This window comes from Ambystoma mexicanum, chromosome 9 (assembly GCF_040938575.1).
Source record: "Ambystoma mexicanum isolate Mex_15411 chromosome 9, UKY_AmexF1_1, whole genome shotgun sequence".
In the NCBI taxonomy this organism is placed as follows: Eukaryota; Metazoa; Chordata; class Amphibia; order Caudata; family Ambystomatidae; genus Ambystoma; species Ambystoma mexicanum.
In genome coordinates, this window is record NC_090931.1 from 1,240,495,415 (window position 1) to 1,240,517,914 (window position 22,500).

Below are 22,500 nucleotides of genomic sequence, written 5' to 3' on the forward strand. Positions count from 1 at the left end.
CACAAGTCCATGGGCTAGTCTAGTTTTGTTAGTACCAAAAGCAGGAACTAAAGAACTTTGGTTCGGTGCGAGCTATAGGGCATTAAATGTCCATCCCTTGCCAAGGAAAGATGAACTGGTGGATAAGCTGGGCTCAGCAAAATTCCTCAGTACTTTTAGAATAATTTAGCATTTATATAGCGCTACGAACCCTCGGGCATTTGAGCGCTGTTCATTATTACCCACGGTGTGTGGTGCTCGTTTATCGACCTCGGAAGGATGAAAGGCTGAGTTTGGCCCTGCCGGGATTCAAACCTGCCTCGGCAGGCTCTGCACAGATGTCAAAGCAGCGCTCTACTTCTATCGGACTGACTTTTGACCTGACAAGTGGTTATTGGCGGTTTGCCATGACTGACCAGTCCATGGGGAAAACTGCATTCTCAACCCCAGAAGTCGGTATGCAGTGATAAAATCGTGGCAGAAATGCTGTTGTTTGACCCGTTAAAGGTGTGCACTATTTAATGGGAGGAGGGGTTGCGGGGGTGTCCCCCGCATCGCTTAAATGGTATAATGGGTACAGGGGTTGCAGTGGTGTCCCCGCATCCTTTACAAGGATTGCGGCGGCAAAACCATGGTCTTTTTGCTGCGAATCACATGCAACACAGAAGTCTTGTCCCAGTTTAAGGGCATACCCTTTGCTTTAAAGAATGCATCTGCCACATTCCAGAGAATGGTTAACCATGTTCTGAATGGGAGTTGGAGAACCTCTTCATGGCATACTTGGATGACATATCAGTGTTCAGCCCTATCTGGGAGGAACATCTTGACCACCTGGGACACGTGTTGCAGGCCCTTCAATGGGCCAATCTGACCAGCAAAGTAAGTAAATGCCAAGTTGTTCAGAGTAAAGTGGTCTAGCTTGGTCAGGAGGTAGTGGGGGGGGGATCCAGCCCTTACCCAGCAAAGTATGGGCTGTACAAGACTGTGCCACTCAATCCAATTCAAGTAATAACCTTGTTAGGACTTAGTGGTTATTACAGGAACTTAATTTAGAACTATGGGACCATTGCTTCTCCTCTGAATACCATATCCTCTCCCAAGTACACTAAAAAGGTTAAGTGGAATGAGGACTGAAAAAGCCTTCAAAGGGCAGAAGGATGCCTTCTGTAAAGCTCCAGTGCTGAGAGCTCCAGATTACACTCCGGCCTTCCTAGGCCAAACTGATATTTCCAACATAGGGATAGGAGCAATCTTCAGCCAATTTGATAGCAATGACAGGGAGCACCCCATCTGCTTTAGTAGTAGAACATTAACAGATAGTGAAACAATGTGGGCAATCATTGAACATTAATGTTTTTCTATTGTGTGGGCCCTGAAACAACTTTGAAGACGATTCAAACTGACCAAAACCCAACATTGCTCAGGTGGTCCATAAGACTACAAAGCTTCAACTTCACTATGCTGATGGTCTCTTCAGAAAGTATGACCAACTGGAACAAGAGCCATCCAGGAGTAGATTAGCTCCTCCTTTCCATAGTGTGTGTGGGGGGGGGGAGACAAGTGTTGGGGAGATTTATCATTTGTATGCTTCATCCCCTCTCCTAGTGAGACCCCCCCCGCCCCATCCCCACACTTTTTGCTGGACCTTTTTCTTTCAATCCTGAATGAGTGGAGCCTATTTTTCCCCCTCGTTCATTCTCGTGGGTCTGTCAATTGCAACACTAATTTTTGTATTCTATCTGTACTATGGAGTCTGTCTGCTCCATAGCCCTTAAAGGCATCTGTGTTTTTACAATCAAGCACACCGCTCCTTATTTGCAGTGTTGCTGGGCACCCTTATGATCCCTCTTTAAGATTATTTTTTTCTATATCCATTTCTTGGATACTTCGTATCTCTCCCAAAACTCTGTAGTCTGAGAAATTGGCACACTGTTAGTGTATTCTTACTGTGCTCATTCCTTTCAACCTTGGAGACCCCCAGCTCTTTTTTAATCCTGGAGTGTGGGGGACCTTTTTCTCACTCGTGTGTTTTGACCTGATTTGGATTGTTTCCTTTTTTTGGAGTTTGACAAATTCCATAGGCATCTACTTTTTGTATGGTGACACACTGCACCTTCATTGCAGTGTCACAGATAAATCCTTTAGATTTCTCACTAGGTTTAAATAACTTTTCTTGTGTGTACTACTGTTCCCAAGAATAGTAAAGTGAAATTGACTTTACTTGCCTTTCTCTTTGTAGGTCCAGCACAAGCCATGTTATGTGGAGTGCTAGGAGCGTAGCCCCTTATCCTACATTCTCATGTAACATTTTTTTGTTACCCTCACTATTTTAAATGGCTGGTGGCAGTGGTTTTATTTCCCTACCATTGTGCGTTTCTACTGCAGGCTGTACCCTCAGCTGCAGTATAGCACCCATGGGTGACCATTTTGTCAGAATGGTCGTCTTCTTTTTTCTCCACTTTCTGTTCGCAAGGCCTTTCTTGGGTTTTACTCTGCGTGCCAAGCCAGGTATGAGCCCTCGGTTCATTTTGCCTTTGGCGGGCTTCTGTCCTGAAACCTGCCTTTGGCTCCAGCATGTCTGGAAGGGCAGGAAGTGAGGGAGGTTCCCGAAAATCCCCTGTTCTTAGTCTTGGAGTGCTGAGTGAAAAGCCTAGGCTGTGCCTGAATGGGAGAAACCTGCTTAAAAGGTGAGGGTTTTGGGACTAGAGGCAGTCGACCACTGGGAAAACACCAGACGAAGAAACCGTGAATGAAGCTTGCAGCCTCCTCCAGGACCTTCGAATTGCCTGGTGAAACCCTGCTGCTGTGCTAAAACTACAATTTTTCTGATCGACAAGAGACTCTCCGGAAGGGACGACTTCTTTACTTGGGTTAGTGGGACCAGCTAACCCTGAGAGGAACGCCACTGGATCATCCTCCCTGACTAGCTGTACTTCTTCGCTGCTGCATGAATCGAGTGCCATGGTTTCAGAAATCCATAGTAGTGTAATTTCTGGAATCTGCTTAGATACTCCAGGAGTCTCCTAAGGACCCTCCAGAAACGGGACGATCAGAGCTCAAATCCCCTCACCAGAGTGCAGGACTCAAGGAGTGAAGGAAGCCCAACTGGTATCAAAGATCCGTTGTGGTGCTGTTAACCGCTTGCTGAAATCGCGAAGTGCAGCTGATCCGAAAAGAGCCCGTAGCTGCCGACGACCTCCAAATTGCTGCCGCAGGAATCCTCCAGACGTTCTCCCTCTTGTTCCCATGACTGAGGCTCAGGAACCCAGGATCTGCACCACTGCAACAGGACAGAATCCAGCCGGACCATTCTTCTTTAAACCAGACTTGGGGTACTTACCTCAATGTCTTGCTTTGCTCTTCTCAGTTGAGGCTTGCAGTGGCTACTTTTGTTAGTTGATTTCAGCTCTGCTCTCCACAAGTGTAGCCGCTTTTTACCCTACAAGTGAGTTCTACAAAACTGATTAACTCTTTGCATGACTTGTATTAACTACAAAGTGCCTCAGCTCCATGCACTGTGCTCCAATTGACTTTGCCTGTCCTGGCTCCCTGCAGACTCTTCTGTCTGTTGTTGACTTTGATATTGTTTGTCTCTCACAGTTGATAACTTGTTTTATTTAGACTGTTATTGCTGGGAAAGGTTTTGTCTAGACTTTATTAGAAGATATAGGTACACTCAAATGCCCCAAGAACCTGTTTAACCTTTCTTTCCTTCCTTTAACCTTTCCTTTCTGCAACCTCAGAATCTGCAAAGTGCACTTGTGATCTATAAATGCCATTACTGTCCTTGGGAATGAAGTCCCCTCCGGTTGTAGAAAGTGTGTTTAAAAACCTCTCTAAAGAGCATCTACTAAGCTTATGCTGATTCTTGAAAAGTATTTTAAAGTATATCTGGTTTTTACATATCTTGCGCTTTATTTAAAGTGTGTTTGACATCACAACAGAAGCATTACCGTTTGCAACCAGGACAATAGACTGTACATTCTTCTTTAGAATTTCAGTAGATATTGTACAGAAGAAAAACTAACATTGATTATTAAATCTAATACCGGGGTAACAAAAAGAAAATGGGGGTGGGTGAGAAGTCCTTATGTGAGCATTTTTGGAGCCGTGCTTCGGCAGTTAGGTCCTCGGTGTCTTTTTTTATTTGTCAGTGGATACTAGGTAACTGCAGTATGGCGGCCATATGTCCTTTGGTCGACAGTTCATTGACTGCAGGGCGAACCAGCGTTCCTCCATGTCCGAGGACCATGTGACTGCTTTTAGCCATTGAAGGACTGTGGGGCAGACCGGGCGAAGCCATAGTAAGATACAGCGGACGGCTAGTAAAATGCATAAACTCGTCAACTTATGGAGACTCCCTCGTATATGCCCAAATTGATGAAACGAGCAGTTACCAGGCGTAGAGTCTAGACTATGGTTTTCTGAAACATGGAAATACTGTCTGCCAAAGCTTGTTTGGCATTACAGCTCTGCTAGAGCGTGTTGTTTCTTCGAGTCTTGTATCAGCAGCTTTCCTGATGGTCTACCATGCCTGACCCCCCCCACCAAACAAGCTCATTAACTCTGGGCTCCCGGCTCCCTATGTATTTAGATCATCTAAACAGGATGCCATGAGTTTAAAGGCTGAGTCGCCGGCGCCCACAAAAAATCGTATGGCTGAAGTTCTTGCGTCTGGTTTACGCTGGAGGCAGAGACTCCAGGCGAAGCAAATGGTTTTGCCTAGCGACGCTACTAAGGCCCCTGTTGAAGATACAGTTGTGTTACTAATGGTATTTATTACCGACTCTCACCCCGGATAAAGTTTGTTCTATCAATCTGGACTTCAGTCAATCATTTGGCTCGTACTGAGCAAAATTCCCTTCCTCCCAGTGGGAGGCCAGCTGACGAAGTTCGTCGGCGTGTGGAAGTCCTTCTCCACTGACCGTTGGGTGCTGGATACCCTGGCAAGAGGACACTCTATCGAATTCCTGAAGAAGTGCCCTCACGTTCCACCTGTGGCCAGGAAGGAAAATCGCGTCCCGCAACTGCTGTTGGAAGTACGGGCGATGCTCAGGAAAGGCGCCATCGAGCTCGTCTCGAAGAGGCTCCGGGGCTCCGGGGTGTACTCAAGGTACTTCCTCGTCAGGAAGAAGATGGGCGGCTGGTGCCCCATCCTGGACCTTTGTCGTTTGAACAAATACCTCAGGTCACAAAAGTTCAGGATGGTCACCCTCCAGCACGTGCTGGGACAGCTGGAGGAAGGAGACTTTCTATCGTCGCTGGACCTGGAGGATGCATACTTCCGCGTTCCCATCCTCAAAAGTCACCGAAAGTTCCTCAGGTTCGTCGTCCAGGGACGCCACTACCAATTCAGAGCACTGCCGTTCGGATTGAAGTCGGCCCCCAGGGTCTTTACCAAGTGCCTAGCACCTGTGGCGGCGCGGCTGCGCCTGCAGGGGATTCACGTCTACCCCTACCTGGACGACTGGCTCATCCGCTCAAGGACGAGGTAACTTGCCGTCGAACTCACAGCGAGGACCGTCCAGCTACTCACAGACCTGGGATTCGCAATAAATTACCCAAAGTCCCACCTGGTGCCGTCGCAGGTGGCCCTGTTTCTGGGAGCGAAGCTCGATACAGTGAGGCGCCTGGCGGCACCGTCGGAAGAATGGACGAAGACCATTCTGGGCAAAGTGCAGCGCCTGCTAGCCACGGACGTGGCCATGATGAGGTCCATCAAGTCCCTCCTGGGGATGATGTCCTCTTGCATCTACCTGGTGCGCCTCTGCAGACTACGGATGCTCCCTCTTCAAGAATTTCTCGACGCCCGTTGGATGCAGGCGACGGGCACCTTCGAAGACGGGGTACCCCTCAACGAGGTGTTCCGGCGGGCGATTCAGTGGTGGGGCGTTCGAGCGCACCTCACGGCAGGCAAGGACTTTCAGACGCCGGCGTTCCAGGAGACGGTGGCGACGGACGCTTCCCTGGAGGGTTGGGGCGCCCACACCGGAGATCGCCACGCAAGAGGCCTCTGGCTCCCGGAGGAGAAGCTCCTGCACATCAACATCCTGGAACTCTGAGCCGTGTTCTGGGCTCTCAAATCGTTCCTCCCGTCGCTCAAGGGCAAGGTGGTGCAGATCTTCACGGACAACACCACGACAATGTTTTATACGGAAGCAGGGAGGCACCTGATCCCCAGCCCTATCCAAGGAGGCACAGGATCTGTGGCACTGGGCGGTCGCCCAGGGGATGTTCCTGGTTCCCTTCCACCTGGCAGGAGAAAGAAACCCCATCGCCGACTCGCTCAGCAGGGAGCTGCGCGCATGTCACGAGTGGGAGCTGCGCCAGGATCAGGTGGATCAACTCTTCCGACGATGGGGCAAACCCCAAATCGACCTGTTCGCAACAGCGACGAACTCGAAGTGCAAGAGGTTCGCCGGCAGGTTTCCCCAGCCGAGAAGCATGGGCGATGCGGTCTCGTTCCCCTGGGACGGCCTATACCTGTATGCGTTCCCTCGGTTGCTGCTTCGACTCATCAACCAGCTCAAGAGGTCCCGGTGTAGGATGATCCTCGTCGCACCGGCGTGGCCGAGGCAGATCTGGTTCCCGGACCTTCTGGACTTGTCAACGTCCCCACCCATCAAGCTGTCGGCAGACGCGGATCTTCGCTCCAGAGAAGGAGGCGCCATCTTCCACCACGACCCGGCGTCGCTGAACCTGCGGGCTTGGCTCCTGCAGCGCTAGAGTTTGGAGGGTACGATATACCGGCCGACTGCAGAGCGGTTCTTGCAAAGGTCAGGGCGTCCTCGGCTCTCAAATGCTACGGTCACAAGTGGAAGAGGTTCTCTATCTGGTGCCGAGCACAGAAGATCAACCCCCTACGGATTACGGCCCCTCAAGTGCTGCCGTACCTGCTATCGCTGGCAAAGGCTGGGCTAGCCCATGCCTCCATTAAGATTCATCTGGCGGCGATCTCCAGATATACCAGAACCACAGGACGGACGTCCCTGTGGTCCCATCGACTGGTAAGAGTTTATGAAAGGACTGTTCCGTTCGTTCCCGCCGGTGAAGGCCCCGGCCCCGGTGTGGGAACTTAACGTGGTGCTGACCAGGCTCATGGGGCCCCCTTTCGAGCCGATGCACTCCGCACCGATGAAGTTTGTGTCGTGGAAGACTGCATTCCTGGTGGCCATTACCTCCGCACGACGAGTGGGAGAGATCCAGGCCCTATCCTGCAAAGCACCGTACTTGACTTTCCATGCCTCGAGGGTGGTGCTTAGTACGCACCCCTCCTTTATGCCCATGGTGCTGTCGGACTTCCATCTTAACGAGCCCCTGGTGTTACCTGTTTTCTTCCCGTCTCCTTCGTTGCCGACCGAGAGGACTTTGCACTCGCTGGATGTGGCTAGAGCGCTGAAGTTCTACGTGGACCGCACGAAGAGTTTTCGGAGGACATCACAGCTGTTTCTGAACTTTGGACCTGTGAATCAAGGGAAGGCTCTCTCGAAGTCTTCTATTTCCAGATGGCTCTCCGGCTGCATCATGCACTGCCATCGGTTGGCTAACCGACCGCTGCCAGGCCGTCCGAGAGCCCATTCGACCAGAGCGATCGCTGCTACTACGGCGTTCCTATCTGGTGTGCCCCTGCTGGACATCTGCAGGGCTGCTACGTGGAGGTCGACGCACACCTTCACGAGATTCTACTGCGTCGATCGGGATTCCAGGGAGGAGTCCAGGGTCGGCCAAGCAGTGCTGCGCAACCTGTTCGCTTAAGGTGAGCCTGGTGAGGAGGTAAGAGATGCTTAATGTTGAGTTGTTGTATTGCTTAATGTTGAGCCTTTTGCCACCTCCCGTGGTTGTGCATGTGTGTACTGCTATGTATTCTTATATTCCTGAGCATGTGAATCCATGCCAGACCCCATGCTGGAGAAGGAACAAGTTACTTACCTGTAACTGTTGTTCTCCAGCATGGGTCTGGCATGGATTCACATGCAAACCCTCCCGCCTACCCCTCTGCGGCTCTTCACTTGGTCATACTGCCACTTCACGTGCTACCAAATCAGAAGATGGCTGCCAGAGGCGGGGCTTAGGTAGAGGGCAGTCATTGGCTGTGGTCAGTATGACGCAGAGATCGGTGATTGGTTACTACTACGAAAGACAGATCAGAAACGAAACTGATACTGATTTTTCTTTACCGAGGATTCCCAGCCTGACGACGGGGAATATTCATGAGCATGTGAATCCATGCCAGACCCATGCTGGAGAACAACAGTTACAGGTAAGTAACTTGTTGCTTATTTAAACTTTCATATTTAACCCTCTGACGCTTCCTTCCTGTTTGACCGTCTGGATTTAAAAATAAATAACGTTATGTCACTAAGTTAAAAAGTATGAATATAAATGGTAGACTTCACAGATTATTTATGACAGAAGAGAGATTGGGTGTAAAAATATGATCATGATCATGGTCAAATTGTGTAATTGAACAGGTGTAAGCTGAGCATGGGATGCAGTTTTTGATGTGATATAATTTGTGGTATGTTTTTCATTTCACCCATTTCTTCACAAATGTATCCTATAGCATACTTATTTTATTTGCTTTGATAGCTCTTAAAATGTAACCTATAACTAGTAATTTATTAAAAGTATCTATTTTTTTTTTACAAGACTGAACCACCTTTAAATACGCCAGAAAACAGGGAATATACTGCCGAAATTATGTTTGAATCCTTTAATGTCCCAGGCTTGTACATTGCTGTTCAGGTAAGGAAATCCTTAAGTGCCCTCACTTTTTTATGCATGGTCTAGTTTTGCTAATAAACTTTTGTGCTGAGGGTGCAAAAACCCACATCCTTTGCTTTATCTGTTAATGTTCTGAGTGTGGTCTGCAACCTTTGGCTCTCCCAATGTTTTGGACTAAAAGTCCCATTTGTTATAACCAGCATAGTCTGTGATCCAGAGTTGTAGCCCACAAAATCTGGAGAGCCCCAGGTTGCAGACCCTTAATTCATTACCTCACTCCTCCAGCATTCCAGATAGAATGCTTCGAGCACTAAATCAATTTGTATGTTGTATAGTATTTTGCCATATGGGATGCTTTGCTTTAATTCGAGACAATGAACAGGTTTCACATTTTTATTTGAACAGCAGTAGGTATTTGGAGTTAATTGAGGGTCTCAGCCTAGGTTGTTCCCTACCGCTTAAATCCACCTTAAGTAAGCTCCCACCTCCCTAGCCCAGGCCTCCCTATTCCCCCACAATGGTGCTCAAATCCAAGTGAACTATCTCGCCAGGTAACTGCTATTGCCCGTCTATTCCTTACCCTAAAAGGGGGGGGGCTAAAGCCCATGGCCTTCTCAAACTCTCTCCCTGGGGGGGCTTCATAAGGGACCCTACAGATTTGCCTGATGGTTACTGGGTAAGATTTTCATTTGTGAAAAATCATCCTCGCCTGTTTCAACACCAGAACATTCTGCTGGACTTGGTGATTTATTTTTCCTTGTTCCTGGCTGAGTGGGTATCGCTTTCCCATTTCACCATTTCACCCTGTCTTTTACTCCTTTTTATGGCTGACCTTTTTATGTCTCCTTTAGTGTATGCTTGGATTTATAGTTCACTATAACATTTGGGCTGACTGTGTTTTACTATGGCCGCACACAGCATTTTATGTGCAATGTTGCTGGGTTGCCCTTGGGGCTTCCCTTTTTAATTTCTCTTTATTTACCTTGGGTGAACTACTGTTTCCAAGAGTTAAGTGGTATTTGTTGGGTAAGATTTTCATATCAATGATGTTCCTGACCTGTGTCAACCCCAGAATCTTTTGCTGAACTGATAATTATTTTTCCTTACACCTCAGTAAATGGCAAACTTTTTCCACACTTTTTCTCTTTTTTTATGGGTGTCATTTTTAGACTCTGCATAGTGTATTTTTAATTGTATCCTCTTTGAGAACTGTTGCCACATTCTGTCTATTGTTGCTGAATGGCCCTTGGGGCTCCCCTTGTGACTTTCGCTGGCTAACCTTTTATTAGGTGAAACCAGCACACCCCACCTTATGTGGAGTGTTGGGGAGATATAAAGTATCCCCTTTCTCATTGTCAAATGTAACGTTTATTACAAGGACAAGCTTACTTTTAATAGCTGGTGGCAGTGAACCTTTTTTATTAATTTGGTGCACCTTTAATGCAGGCTGTTTCCACAGCTCCGGTAAAGACACCCATGGGTGCTCATTTTACCAAAATGGCCCCTGTCTTTTTTTTTTTTTCTCCGTTTCAGTGTTCCCTGTCATTTCTTGTTCCTTCTCATGACATCCAGGGAAGGAAATTGCTTTGTGTTAGCTTTATCTTCATCAGGAGTCCTGTGGACTCCCTGCCCAGGCTCCAGAGCCAAAACCTTTGCACCCCTTTGTCTTCCAGCCTGACTGCGAGAATCCAGTTCAAAGTGGGCTGCTGGCTATCCTGAAAGGACTGCTAATCCCACCCCCCACCCACCCAATGCCTGAATTTGAATGTTGCATGGCTGTTTTATTGGCTGTGTTCCTGCATAAAAGTCTGATCCTGGAAGCTGAAGAGGTAGTCTACCACTGGCACCAAATCCAGAAACCGCAGATGAGACCATTTCCAGCGACTGGAGAGCCTGCTGTGTAACCGGAGCCTGATAGCCTGCTGTAGCCCTTCTTTCCAATCGACCTGGGAGTCCCGAACACAACTCCTACCCAAAGGCTGATGAGATCCATAAGTCCCAAGAAGACCTGTATTTTGAGCCATCCCACGGCGTGCCGCGACCTTGTAGGGCTGCAATACCCCAATACCCTGGGACCCTGGGACCTTGAGCCATTGTGCAGTGCACAGTCTTCCAAATCTTGCTGAAACATTGTGGGCATCCTGCTGGATCTCCAGAGGTGTATATAGAGTTAGAAAAGTCCCCTCATCTTATTGCTGGACCTGGCAAACAACGAGAATCCGAACCAGCAATTTTCAGTCTTCTTCCTGGCTCCTGAAAGGGCGACAAAACCTCAGAGCTGCATTCTACCGTAAGGAAACTCTTGCCTGGAGCCTTTTCCTGTGATCCCTGCTGCAAAAGTCCTTCCAAAGTCCTGTATTCCGTATTCTTGACAGATCCTGAAGTCTTCCTTCTTCAACTCTTCTTCTGTGCTGAGGTAATCTGTTGGCTGGGGTATTTTGCCTACCTTAAGCCTTTGTGATTTCTGTATTGCTTTAGGGTGTTTTCTGTGATTGGGAGGCCACTCGTCCAGTTCACCCATGCCCACTGCTGAATCCTCCTAGGGTGTCTTCTCTGAAGTCCCTGGACCCTCAACTTTAAAGTGAAATACTTACTTGTTTGAACAGTCTTCCTCTGGAACTCTGACATTGCCTGCAATTGAACCCTATCTCATCCTGCCTACAGCAGGCACCTAGGCCACTAGGGTCTCTCTACTGCCTCTGAGTGAACACATGCTATAGAATAAGGGTAGAACTGGTTAAGAAAAGTTTTTTGCCTTGGAAAGAATAACCAGTGTTCAAAAGTTACTTGCTTGTAAAAGAAGTTGGTAACTAACTCTGAGAGTGATGTGAGAAACCTGAAGGTGTCTCCCTTTCTAGTCCCTGGGATCTGTCATCCAGGACACAACCATTTCTATTGGATCCAGGACCTGGGGGTGGCCTAGTGAGGGAGGATCACCTGGATTGGGGGAGGGGCCCTCGGGGAGTGGGACACCGACAGGTGAGATGTGGTATGCCCCTTCTTTTGACACTTTTCCGTATCCTGCCACGAAGGACATTCAAAACCACTGCCTCTCCCCCTTTTCGAGACGTGCACTTTCGCACGACACCAGAGAACGGACAAACACCAGAGCAGTTTACCCGACATGTCCCAATGCAAGGGTCGGGCAAAGTCGGGCAATTGATCAGAAGCGCACACCAGACTGCCCTTTCCCTTCCCCACAGGGACTAAAGGTGGCACCAGAGAGCACATCATGAGCATGGCAGACAGCACAACGAGACTGCAAACGAGGCACTACAGTTCAAGAGAAGAAAGTCGGCGGGAAACGAGAGGGTGGCAATGCAGAGAATTGACCTAGCCCTTTTCGTCCCAGGCCCGCAGAACCTTCATGGAAAAGAGCCTAGGGCCGGTAATAGCACAAGTGTTTCGCAGCAGATGTCAACGGTACACAGGCCGTGTCGATGCTGATGAGCAGGAGCAAGGGAAACTCCTACTACCGTGGTACTGGCCTTGACTCCAGAAATGCAGAGGGGAGAACAAATAAGATCTGGCATGTGGTGAATGAGAAGCGCAAGTGGCAAGTTTGAACCTAGTTAAATGAACTGCGAAAGTGTTGAGGGGAGAGCTACAGAGGGAACTGTCACTACGTGCGTGTCACTCCAAGAGACTCTGGCCTATCCCAGTTTGAGTGAAACTACAGAAACCAGAAGGCTGTAGGAGAGCCGCCAGAAGAGGTCAAAGTGGTCCTAATGGAGATCTAGTAAAATCCCTGTACAATCGAAAGACTTTGATCCACACATTTGAGAAAGTAAGGGGAGTGAATCCCGCATGGTGAAGGTAAAAGGGGAAGTGTATCCCGTGAACATTGCAAGTGAAAGTGAAGTTGTCAAGAGTGAACCCAGAAGAGGGGTGCTAACTGGAAGGGGCAAAGTATAAGGTCCTGAGAAAATGTGTGTTGGCAAGCAATATCCCCCATTAACTGTTTGAAAAGACATTGAAGATTGTGATTAAAGGGTCTACGCCTGGAAGAGGGACCCAGGACTGAAGCCATCACCCGACGTGAACTGCAGAAAGGAACGTTGTGTTCGTTTGTATTGAGAATACATCAAGCCCTCGTAGGCAAGAGACTTTCAAGAGGATTGAGACTTGGCTATCGACGGTCCTGATTGCTGCCATTGGAACTGTTCACTCGTGTTGGGAAACCTAGAGTGTGCCGTGCTCCAAGCTCCCATCTTACCTGTGCTTCAAACGTGGGGAAGGGAGTCCCAGGCTACCGCATCCCGACATATTTACGAATACTTCTTTCTATTCCTGAAAACAATCCCACACCTTTTTTGTATTAGTTGAGGTTTGGCAATAGGTTTCTTAGTGTAGGCCATTATTGTTTGACATCACGCCACCATGTCTGCCTTATTTTTCATTTGATGGTTGATTGCTCCTATCTTAGATGTAGGTTTAGATTAGGTGTTTTTCCATCCTGCTTTCATTGTTCAATAAACACCCTTGAACTCTGATTACTTGTCTGTCCTACTTGTTGCTGCTACCATGAGTTCCTCACAGTGAACAGTTAGACATGTTCTTATTTACCTTGAATGTGTATGCCCTATTGAGAAAAGTATATTTACAATTTGGTTTACTATGGGATTTCCTTGTTGAGTGTCACTGCATAACTGACATGGTCTACTACTCTTAAATAACTGTTAAGTAATCTTAAAGTAACTTATGGTTTTACTCCCTAAGAATAGGTGTGACCTATACTAAATGTTTTTGATAAGGTCTGACTTACCTAGAAATACGTTTAGTTTTCTCAACAGGGCCTATGCTTTGGTCTGTGTACTTTCAAGCATAGTGTTCTGTTTTATAATGTGTTTATATGGTCTGATATAGTACTTATTTACCCACTATTTACCATGATATACTTGTATTTAAATAAACCCTTTATTTTTACAATACATAGTTTGTGTTTCTTTGGACCTTATGTGCTATTTATTTGTACTGATTCTACAGCCCTCTCTCCCTCCTAAAATGAGCCTGGCTGTTCTGTCTACACTACCATATACTCAGGTGGTACAGCCTTCTACTAAGAGTGTAGTCTTGTACTGGCTCAGTTGAATGGTTTTACTAAGCCCTTAGTTGGATTTCAGAAAAACTGTCCTAACAGGCTGTCCATCCCCTTTACACTTTATTATGTGAGACCAGCACACCCCTGTTAGGGAGAATTCTCATTTCTGTGCTTATACCTTTCAGCCTTATAGACACCCAGCTCTTTTGCTGGACTTTAGGACCTTTTAATTTTAACCCTGGAGTGTTGAGACCTTTTTCTCACTCTTGTATGACTTTCTTTCTCTTTGGTTTTGCAGTCTGACAAACTCCATAGGCATCTACTTTTTGTATGGTAAAACACTGCACCTTCAGTGCAGTGTCACAGAGAAATCCTTTAGATTTCTCATAAGGTTTAAATACCTTTTCTTGGGTGAACTACTCTTCCCAAGAATAGTGAAGTGAAATTGACTTTACTTTCCTCTCTTTGTAGGCCCAGCACACCACATTTTATGTGGAACGCTGAGGGGAGGTGGGAGGGCTTACCTAGTAGCCCCTTATCCTGCATTCTCAAGTAACATTTTTTTATGTTACCCTCCCTACTTTAAGTGGCTGGTGGCAGTGGTTTAATTTTCTTACCATTGTGCTTTTCTAACGCAGGCTGAACTCTAAGCTGCAGTATAGCACCCATGGGTGACCATTTTGTCAAAAGGGCCCTGACTTTTGTTGCCGTATTCTGTTTGTGAGGTCTTTCGTGGGTGTTACTGTGGTGAGCCAGGTTTGAGCCCTTTGTTGGTTTTACCTTTGGCAGGCTTCACCCCTGAAGGCCCGCCTCTGGATCCAGTGTGTCTGGAAAGGCAGGATGTGAGGGAGGTGTCTGAATGCAACCAGTCCTGATTGGCTGTCTTTCCTTCCAGGACAGCCACCCTGCTGTGTGATTGACAGCCTAGGCTGTGCATAATTGGGAGAAACCTGATTTAGAGGCGAGGGTTTTGGGACTAGAGGCAGTCGACCACTGGGAGAAATACATGACGAGCCACGAACGAAGTTTGCTGCATCCTCCTGGACCTTTTGAATTGCCCGGTGAAGTTCTGATGCTGTGCTGAAACTGCTTTTTCAATTCGACAGAAGCTCCGGAAGGGGCGACTTCTTCCCCTGGGTTAGTGGGATCAACTAACCCCAAGACGAACTCCACTGGACCATCTTCCCCGATTGGCTGTACTGAAATCCATAGTAGAGTGCAATGTCTGAAATCCAGCCAGAAGCTCCAGGAGTCTCCTAAGGATCCTACAGAAGCAGGACGACCAGAGCTCTAGTCCCTTCACCAGAGTGCAGAACCCAAGGAGTGAAGGAAGCCCATCCGGTATCTGAGATCCGTGACGGTGCTGTTTACTAAGTGCTGAAAACGTGAAGTGCCGCTGAACTGAAAAGAGCCTGTAGCTACCAACGACCCCAAACTACTGTCGCAGGAGCACTCCAGACATCCTCCCTCTTGTCCCCACGACTGAGGCTCAGGAACACAGACCACTCGTCTAACCAGATGTTCTGTTTCGACTTGGGGTACTTAACTCCTTGTCTTAGCTGTGCTTTTCTCATTTTTTTAAACTTTGAGTGTATTCCAACTCTCCAGCTTGTGACCCTACGAGTGATTTTCTGCAAACTGTCTAACTTTGTGCAAGACTTTGATTCTAAGAAGTGCCTCAGCTCTATAGACTGTGTCCCAATTGACTTTGGCTGTCCTTGCTGGTCTTCCTAAATCCATCGTCGCCAGTGGAGAGGGCTTTGCATTCGCTGGATGCTGCTTGTGCCTTGAAGCTTTACTACGCATGCACAAAGAGCTTTCTGAAGACTTCTCGGCTATTTGTCAATTTTGGACCTGTGAGTCACGGAAAGGCCTTGTTGAAGGCTTCCATCTGCAGGTGGCCCTCCGGCTGCATCATGCACTGCCATCGACTGGTTAGCAGGCCGCTGCTGTGTTAGCCGAGGGCCCACTCCACCGGATCCATTACAGCAACAGTGTTTCTCTCTGGTGTGCTGCTCTGCTGGCTGGCTTTGGCGCCTCTGCTGGCTGGCTTTGGCGCCTCTGCTGGCTGGCTTTGGCGCCTCTGCTGTCTGGCTTTGGCGCCTCTGCTGGCTGGCTTTGGCGCCTCTGCTGGCTGGCTTTGGCGCCTCTGCTGGCTGGCTGGCTGGCTTTGACTGAGTGTAGCACAGGGGCGACGCGCTGGTCTTGGAAGCAAGACCACGGAGAGCAACAGAGGTTTGAATCCTGGATCCGCGCTTAATAACCAAACTCGGGTATGGTGTTGGGCGCGTTATAAAAAAACAATTACATAATTCACGGACTATGCTTGCGTGAATGGCTGACTGTGCTTGCGTGATTGGCTGACTCTAGGGACTGCAGAAAGCTTGCATCTCACACCCTCCCCAGTCCCCTTAAAGTTACATTGGGGTGGACAACCCATTGAGCCCCTTCAGTAAAACCACCTGCCCTGGGTCTCTGGCCTTTGGGGCAATCCTTTAGGGGGGCTTATTCTCTCCCAGAGCTGCTTTTTGACCAACATTTTTACTTACCTGCAACAGAAGAAAATTCTGCTGTATACTACCTCTCTGAACACTGTAATTGGCCTTCCCGCCTTTTTGAGTGACTCCTACCAGATAGGGTTGGACTCTTAAGACAAGTTTGGGTCAAAGTTACAAAAGGTTTTTAAGACCTTAAAAAGTTTGCATATATGTTTCAGGTTGGTTGATTGCATGATTTGCTAACCTAAAAGCGAATCTGCTGTACTTAACTTCGAACATCTTGTGTTTACTATTGAATAGAGTATTGTATTACACCAGTGTGCTTTCTTAAGTACTGTCACAGACAGCAACTCTTTTTAAAAAAAACCCTGACGCACACCAAGAACACAGGACTGAAAAAACCCTCCCAACAGATGTTATTTGATTTAGGGATGCTGATATTTTAATCTGTCTGTTCTTGGGCTTGGTTGAATTCTCACTGAGGTTCACCAAAGATGACCCAATCTTGTTGTAAGAGATTGAATGTGGGAAGCTTGTCCAGAGAATGGTGTTTATCTGTGAAGAACACTATGCCCTTACACAGGTAGAAGTTAATCTGGACTATCTATCCAACCAGTATTATCTCAAGATGATTTCTGTGAAAGGTTTGTCTGTCGTAACTGGAGCAGTGAATGCAAACTGATTCACTGACTGCAAAGTCAATTTTAGTTTGTTTTGTTCCAAGTGTTATGTAGTATATCTAACGTATGCTGGGTGTAAATGGCAATTACTCCTACGTCCCGTCCCCTTTCCTCCATACTTGTGGCACATCTCTCCGTCCTGTGGGACAGGACCGGAGCACTTTGTAAAAAGCACCCACATTTTTTTTCAAAAATGTGTCCCTCCTTTCTTTCCTGTGCGGGGCCCGGCACATGGCCGTAACCCCGCCCACCTTGGCTCTGCCTCGCGCATCGCCCATCAGTCCTTTTCTCCGCTCGATCGGGGCCAGATGCACTTGCATCCTCGGAAGATTTTCTTCCCTTTTTTCCTCTCTGGCTCTCGCTAGCGTTTACTAGTCTGTCTTTCAAATTAGACTCTCCAGATTGTTCATCGTGTCGCCGTCGCTTTGTGAGGGCGGATACCCATCCTCTTTGTTTCGAGTGTTTGGGTCCGGAACACCGTTGGGACTCCTGTTTTTACTGTGACTCCCTTTCGGTCCGGGCACATCAACGTCCGTTGGAGCGGTGGGAGGAGGTGTTCCGATGAACTCCTCTTTCACATTTTCAGGTGTTCATTGACGAGAAGAAACAACGCCCGGTAAGTTCTTTACTTTTCAGAGCACCCCGGCCGGGAGATACCTTTCCGGGTTCCTCTCGGTCCGGGAGGGGGGAGGGGCGTTGATCGCTCTGTCACCGGGGTTCGCCCTGAGGTGCCCGTTGGGCCTAATAATTCTACCAGAGTTTTCTCTGAGGGTCTCCCTAAGGGGCCTGTGAACACCGGAGTACGCTCCGAGGCCCCTCCTTTGGGGGCTGTTTGTAGACCTAGTTCTACTGAATCGTGGGGTACCGGAGCTCGCTCTGAGGCCTCTGTCGGCTTCCCTCAAAAACAAGACCGGGGTGCACCCCGAGGCCTTGGCTGGGCTGTTTGTTACCGAACGGATGTTCGAGGCCCGTGCAGATAAGGCTGTTACCGGGCCTGCGTCTGAGGTCCCTCGTTCAGAGGCTAAAGCTACCAACAGTTCTGAGAGGCCGTTCCCGCTCTTGTGGTGATACCAGATCTGTTGAGGGGGCAAAGAAGCAAAGTTCTTCTTTTACCGGCAGTGCCGAGGTCCTTCCTTCGAAGGCTAATTTGGCGGTTGGTATGTCACAAAAATATTCCAGGCCTCATAGTACCGGCTCGGCCGAGGTTCCTTATGTTAAGGCTAAGATTAAGACCCCTGATCCATCAACGGGGACCCCTGCCTCACTTCCTCACGTGCCGCAGTTCCCCTCAGATGAGGACAAAATGGCATCCGTTCCCATCACGATGGCCATTTTAGGTGCTACCCCCTACAACTACGCCATCGGCCTCTGGTGTAGGGCGCAGTCACTTGGGTGAACCTAAGGTCTCTTGTGCGCATCCTTACCGGCCACTTTATGATTGGAACGCCCGGATGCCTCTTCCGCACAATGTTTCATTGCCCGCGGGGGCGGCTCCTTTGATTTATGTGGATATGTCGGTGGAGGGGCCGGTGTGGCACCCTTCCCCGTTACGTCCCTGGATTTGTCCACCTCATGAGAGGCCTCCTCAGGTTCCGAAGCATTCTCCTGAGGATGCTTTTTTCTGTACTTTTCAAGCACCCCATGAGGGAATATTTCAAAGGGCTTTTCAAGGAGATATGTCCACCTGTGCCTCCGGCTCCACTCGTTCCTCCGGTGGTTCCGCCGGCGCCTCCCTTGCCTGTGGTGCCTCCCCCGGCACTTCTGCCTCTGCCTCCATTGTCCCCTGTGGACAAGGCAGTGCCTGAAACGGATCAGCAGGATCCTGACCTGTCAAATGACCCTCAAGGCGATCAGGACAACGAGGACCTTCCCCATTCTATCAGAGCCTTTCATGACCGGGTACTGGACATGAGTTTCTTACGTGTTCCGGTGCATGAGGCACCCGCTCCGCAGGAGGGTGTGCTTTCTGGGGCGTTCACCCTGTCTCCCTTGGAGCGTACCGCCCTGGTCCTGCATAAGGACGTTCTGGCCGAGGTCCGAAGAGTCTGGGAAAAGCCACACAGGACTTTTTGTCAATAAGATTGACGCGAGGTACAGGCTGCATTCTTCGGAAGAGGTGGCCCTGTCGTCTTGTCCGCCTCCCTCCTCCACAGTGGTGGCTGCGGCTACGTTGCAATCCACACCTGCAGCATCCTCTTCCATGACGGCTAATCGGGTCTTGGCAAAGGAGGACAAGCTCCTGGACTCCCTAGGGAGGAAAATCTTTGCCAACTCAGCCTTGTAGCTCAGGCAGGCCAACGCTGATTTGATATTGGCGGGAGCTAAGATGTGGAAAGGTCTGTCAGAGTTTGAGGAGCACATCCCGGTCGAGAAGTTGGAAGACTTCAAAGGAGGCCTTTCCGATGCCAGGGTCTTGGCCCAGGATCTCCTGGAGGCTGCGGCTCACCACGTAGCTACCTCGGCTCGGGCCTGATGCTTGGGGTTGATACCTCACGGCAGGTGTGGCTGCATGCCACTAAATTTTTTAAGGAAGTGCAAGACAAGGTGTTGGACCTTCCATTCGATGGTAAGGAGCTTTTTCATTCTACTACTGATGTAGAGCTCACCAAGACCAAGGATATTACTCAGACAGCTAAATCATTGTCTGTTCTGGTCAAAGCTCCTTTCAAATCCCAGAGACCGTTGTCGCAAAGTCGACCCTCCTCTGGTTTTAGGGGCTTCCTCGACCGCAAATCTCGCAGAGTGGATACTCCTGTGGGGAATAACGGCCATAGACAACAACGCACGCGGTTTTTCTCCCGCTCCTCAGTCTCATCAGGTTCAGGTGGCACCACCACCGATAAACCTGCCAAATGAGGGTTTTCAGCGCTCGCACGAGACCCCGGTGGGAGGACGCATTGCGTCTCATTGGGAGGCGTGGCAGACCATCACAGTAGACAGATGGGTCTTGTCAGTCGCTCGAGCGGGCTTCCGCTTACCTTTACCCCCTACTCCACCCCTCAACCCTCCTTTTCAGCTGTTGTGCTCACCTTCCCTCAAGGCCGAAGTTCAGAAACTTCTGGACCTCAGAGCTGTGGAACCCGTTCCCCTTGGGGAGCGAGGGGAGGGCTTCTACTCCTAGCTGTTTACGGTGCCCAAACCCAACCAGGCTGGCCTGCGCACCATCCTAGACCTTTCCCAGTTCAATCTTTTCCTACCTCAAGAGAAATTCAAGATGATCACGCCCAGCCAGATACGCTCCTCCTTACAGATGGCCGATTGGCTCAGCATTGTGGATCTTCAGGACGCGTACATGCAGATCCTGATTTGGAACCCACACAGGAGATATCTCTGCTTCTCTTTGGGAGAGGAGCACTTCCAGTTTCGAGTGCTTCCTTTTGGCCTCAGCTCGGCGCCGCGTGTCTTTAAGAAGATGTCGGTGATTGCGGCCTATCTTCGTCTCCAGGGTATCCATGTGTATCTGTATTTGGATGACTGGCTCTTACGCAGCCCTTGTCCGCTAGCAGCAGCGGGCAATCTCCAGTCTCTCCTTGAGCTCCTGTTCTATCTTGGGCTGTCGTTGAACTGGCAGAAATCTTCCTTGATGGTCTCGCAGGACCTGATTTTCCTGGGTTTTCGCTGGAACATGATCGACTGCAGAGTGTACCTGACCGGGGACAGAATGGCGGATCTGTTAGCCACGTGTCAGATGTTTGTGCAGTCGGCGAGCATGTCGGCCTGGTGGTTCCAGAGGCTTCTGGGCCTCATGGCCTCGTGCGTGCTGGCTCTTCCTCTTCCTCTTGCTCGTCTCAAGATGAGACGGACCCAGGCGTCAGGCAGTGGATCGGGATTACATGCGGATAATGATTCCGGATTCCATGAGAGTGGACCTGGATTGGTGGTCATCTCTCAGCAATCTGTCTGGGGGCGTGGGTTTCAGGACCCCGTCCCCATGGTGACGATCACGACGGACTCCTCCCTTCTAGGTTCGGGTGCGACGGTAGATCTTCAGGTTTCGGACCTCTGGTCGCCTCAGGACAAGCTCCTGCACATAAATAATTTGGAGCTTCTGGTGATCTTCCTAGCGCTCAGGGCGTTCAGACCACTCATCGTCAACAAGGTGGTCCAAATAAGAACGGACAATGTGGTGTCAATGTATTACATCAACAAACAAGGGGGAACGAAGTCTTACCCCCCCCCCCCATCCCCTCTCGTGGACCTGTCCATCCAGATTTGGGAGTGGGCCGTGCTTCATGGTGTCTGGCTGCTTGCAGTGCACAACCCGGGCCAGCTGAATGTCACAGCAGATGCCCTCAGCCGGCTGACAGTGGTCAGCTACGAGTGGGAATTGAAGGGAGAGGTCCTCTCATGGATTTTCTCACGCTTGGGCACACCGGAGGTGGACCTCTTCGCTACGGCGGCGAACAAGAAGCTTCCTCAGTATGCCTCCACAGGGGGGCTGGAAGCCTCCTCTCTGGGGGATGCTCTCGAGATTCCATGGCACAACATGAGTTTACGCCTTCCCGCCTCTGCCTCTAGTTCAGCGTGCAATTTGGAAGTTGAAGAGCTCGGCGAACTGTTCCCTTCTACTCATAGCCCCGTGGTGGCTGGCCAGGTTTTGGTTCTCAGAACTTCAACACCTGTCGATGTATCCGCCGATCAGGTAACCAGTAACTCCCGATCTTCTTCACCAAGGGGAACAACAGATGTGGCACCCCTCCCCACAATCGCTCAGCTTGGCGGCATGGTGCCCGAGTTCAAGTCTTTAGAGCATCTGAGTTTGTCTGCGGATAACATGCGCATTATCCAGGCAGCCAGGAAACCCTCGACCAGATCTTGATACAAGAGTAAATGGCTCAGGTTCTGTCATTGGTGTTTGGAGAAGAAGTTGGATCCGAGGGTGGCCACGATTGACAGTGTTGTCCTTCGTGTCCTCCCTAGCATAGTCAGGGGTTCATGTCCTGTCATGCAGGACTTATCTCTCAGCGGTTTCCGCTTACCTTTCTACAGACCTGTGTTCTTATTCTCTAACTAACCCAGTGGTCAAGAGGCATTTTGCTAGCTTGACACGCCTCTACCCTCCGGGTCGTAATCCTCACCCGCCATGGGACCTAAATGTAGTCCTGACGGCGCTGTGCCACAAACCCTTTGAACCACTGGCTACGGTGGACCTCAAGTACTTGTCTTGGAAAATGTCCTTTCTGGTCGCCGTTACGTCAGCAAGGAGAGTGAGTGAGCTCCAGGCATTGTCGGTGTAGCATCCTTTCTTGGTCTTTCTCAAGGACAAGGTAGTCCTTCGGACAAACCCGGCTTTTCTACTGAAGGTGGTGACCGAATTCCATCTGAATCGGTCGATCTCCCTTCCGGTCTTTTTTCCGAACCCTGCCTCAGAGGCTGAAAGAGTTCTACACTGTCTTGATGTCCGAAGAGCTCTTAAGTTCTACCTGGACAGGACTTCCGAGCTTAGTTAACTTTTTGTGACCTTCGGTAACCCTCAGGGCAAGCCGGCGTCTAAGGCAACTATTTCTAGGTGGATTGCCGCCTGCATCACGGAGTCTTTCACCGTCCAAGGGCTGAAACCACCTAAGGGTATCCATGC

General features: G+C 49.4%; 1 protein-coding gene across 1 annotated transcript in view; it reads left to right on the forward strand.

Moving 5' to 3' along the window:
* Positions 1–22,500, forward strand: part of ACTR3 (actin related protein 3) — a 260,843-nt gene that overhangs the window by 125,017 nt on the left and 113,326 nt on the right. The window contains exon 5 of the mRNA XM_069616585.1: positions 8,629–8,724. Within this exon, the coding sequence (XP_069472686.1) occupies positions 8,629–8,724 (96 nt within the window). The remainder of the gene's footprint in view (positions 1–8,628; positions 8,725–22,500) is intronic.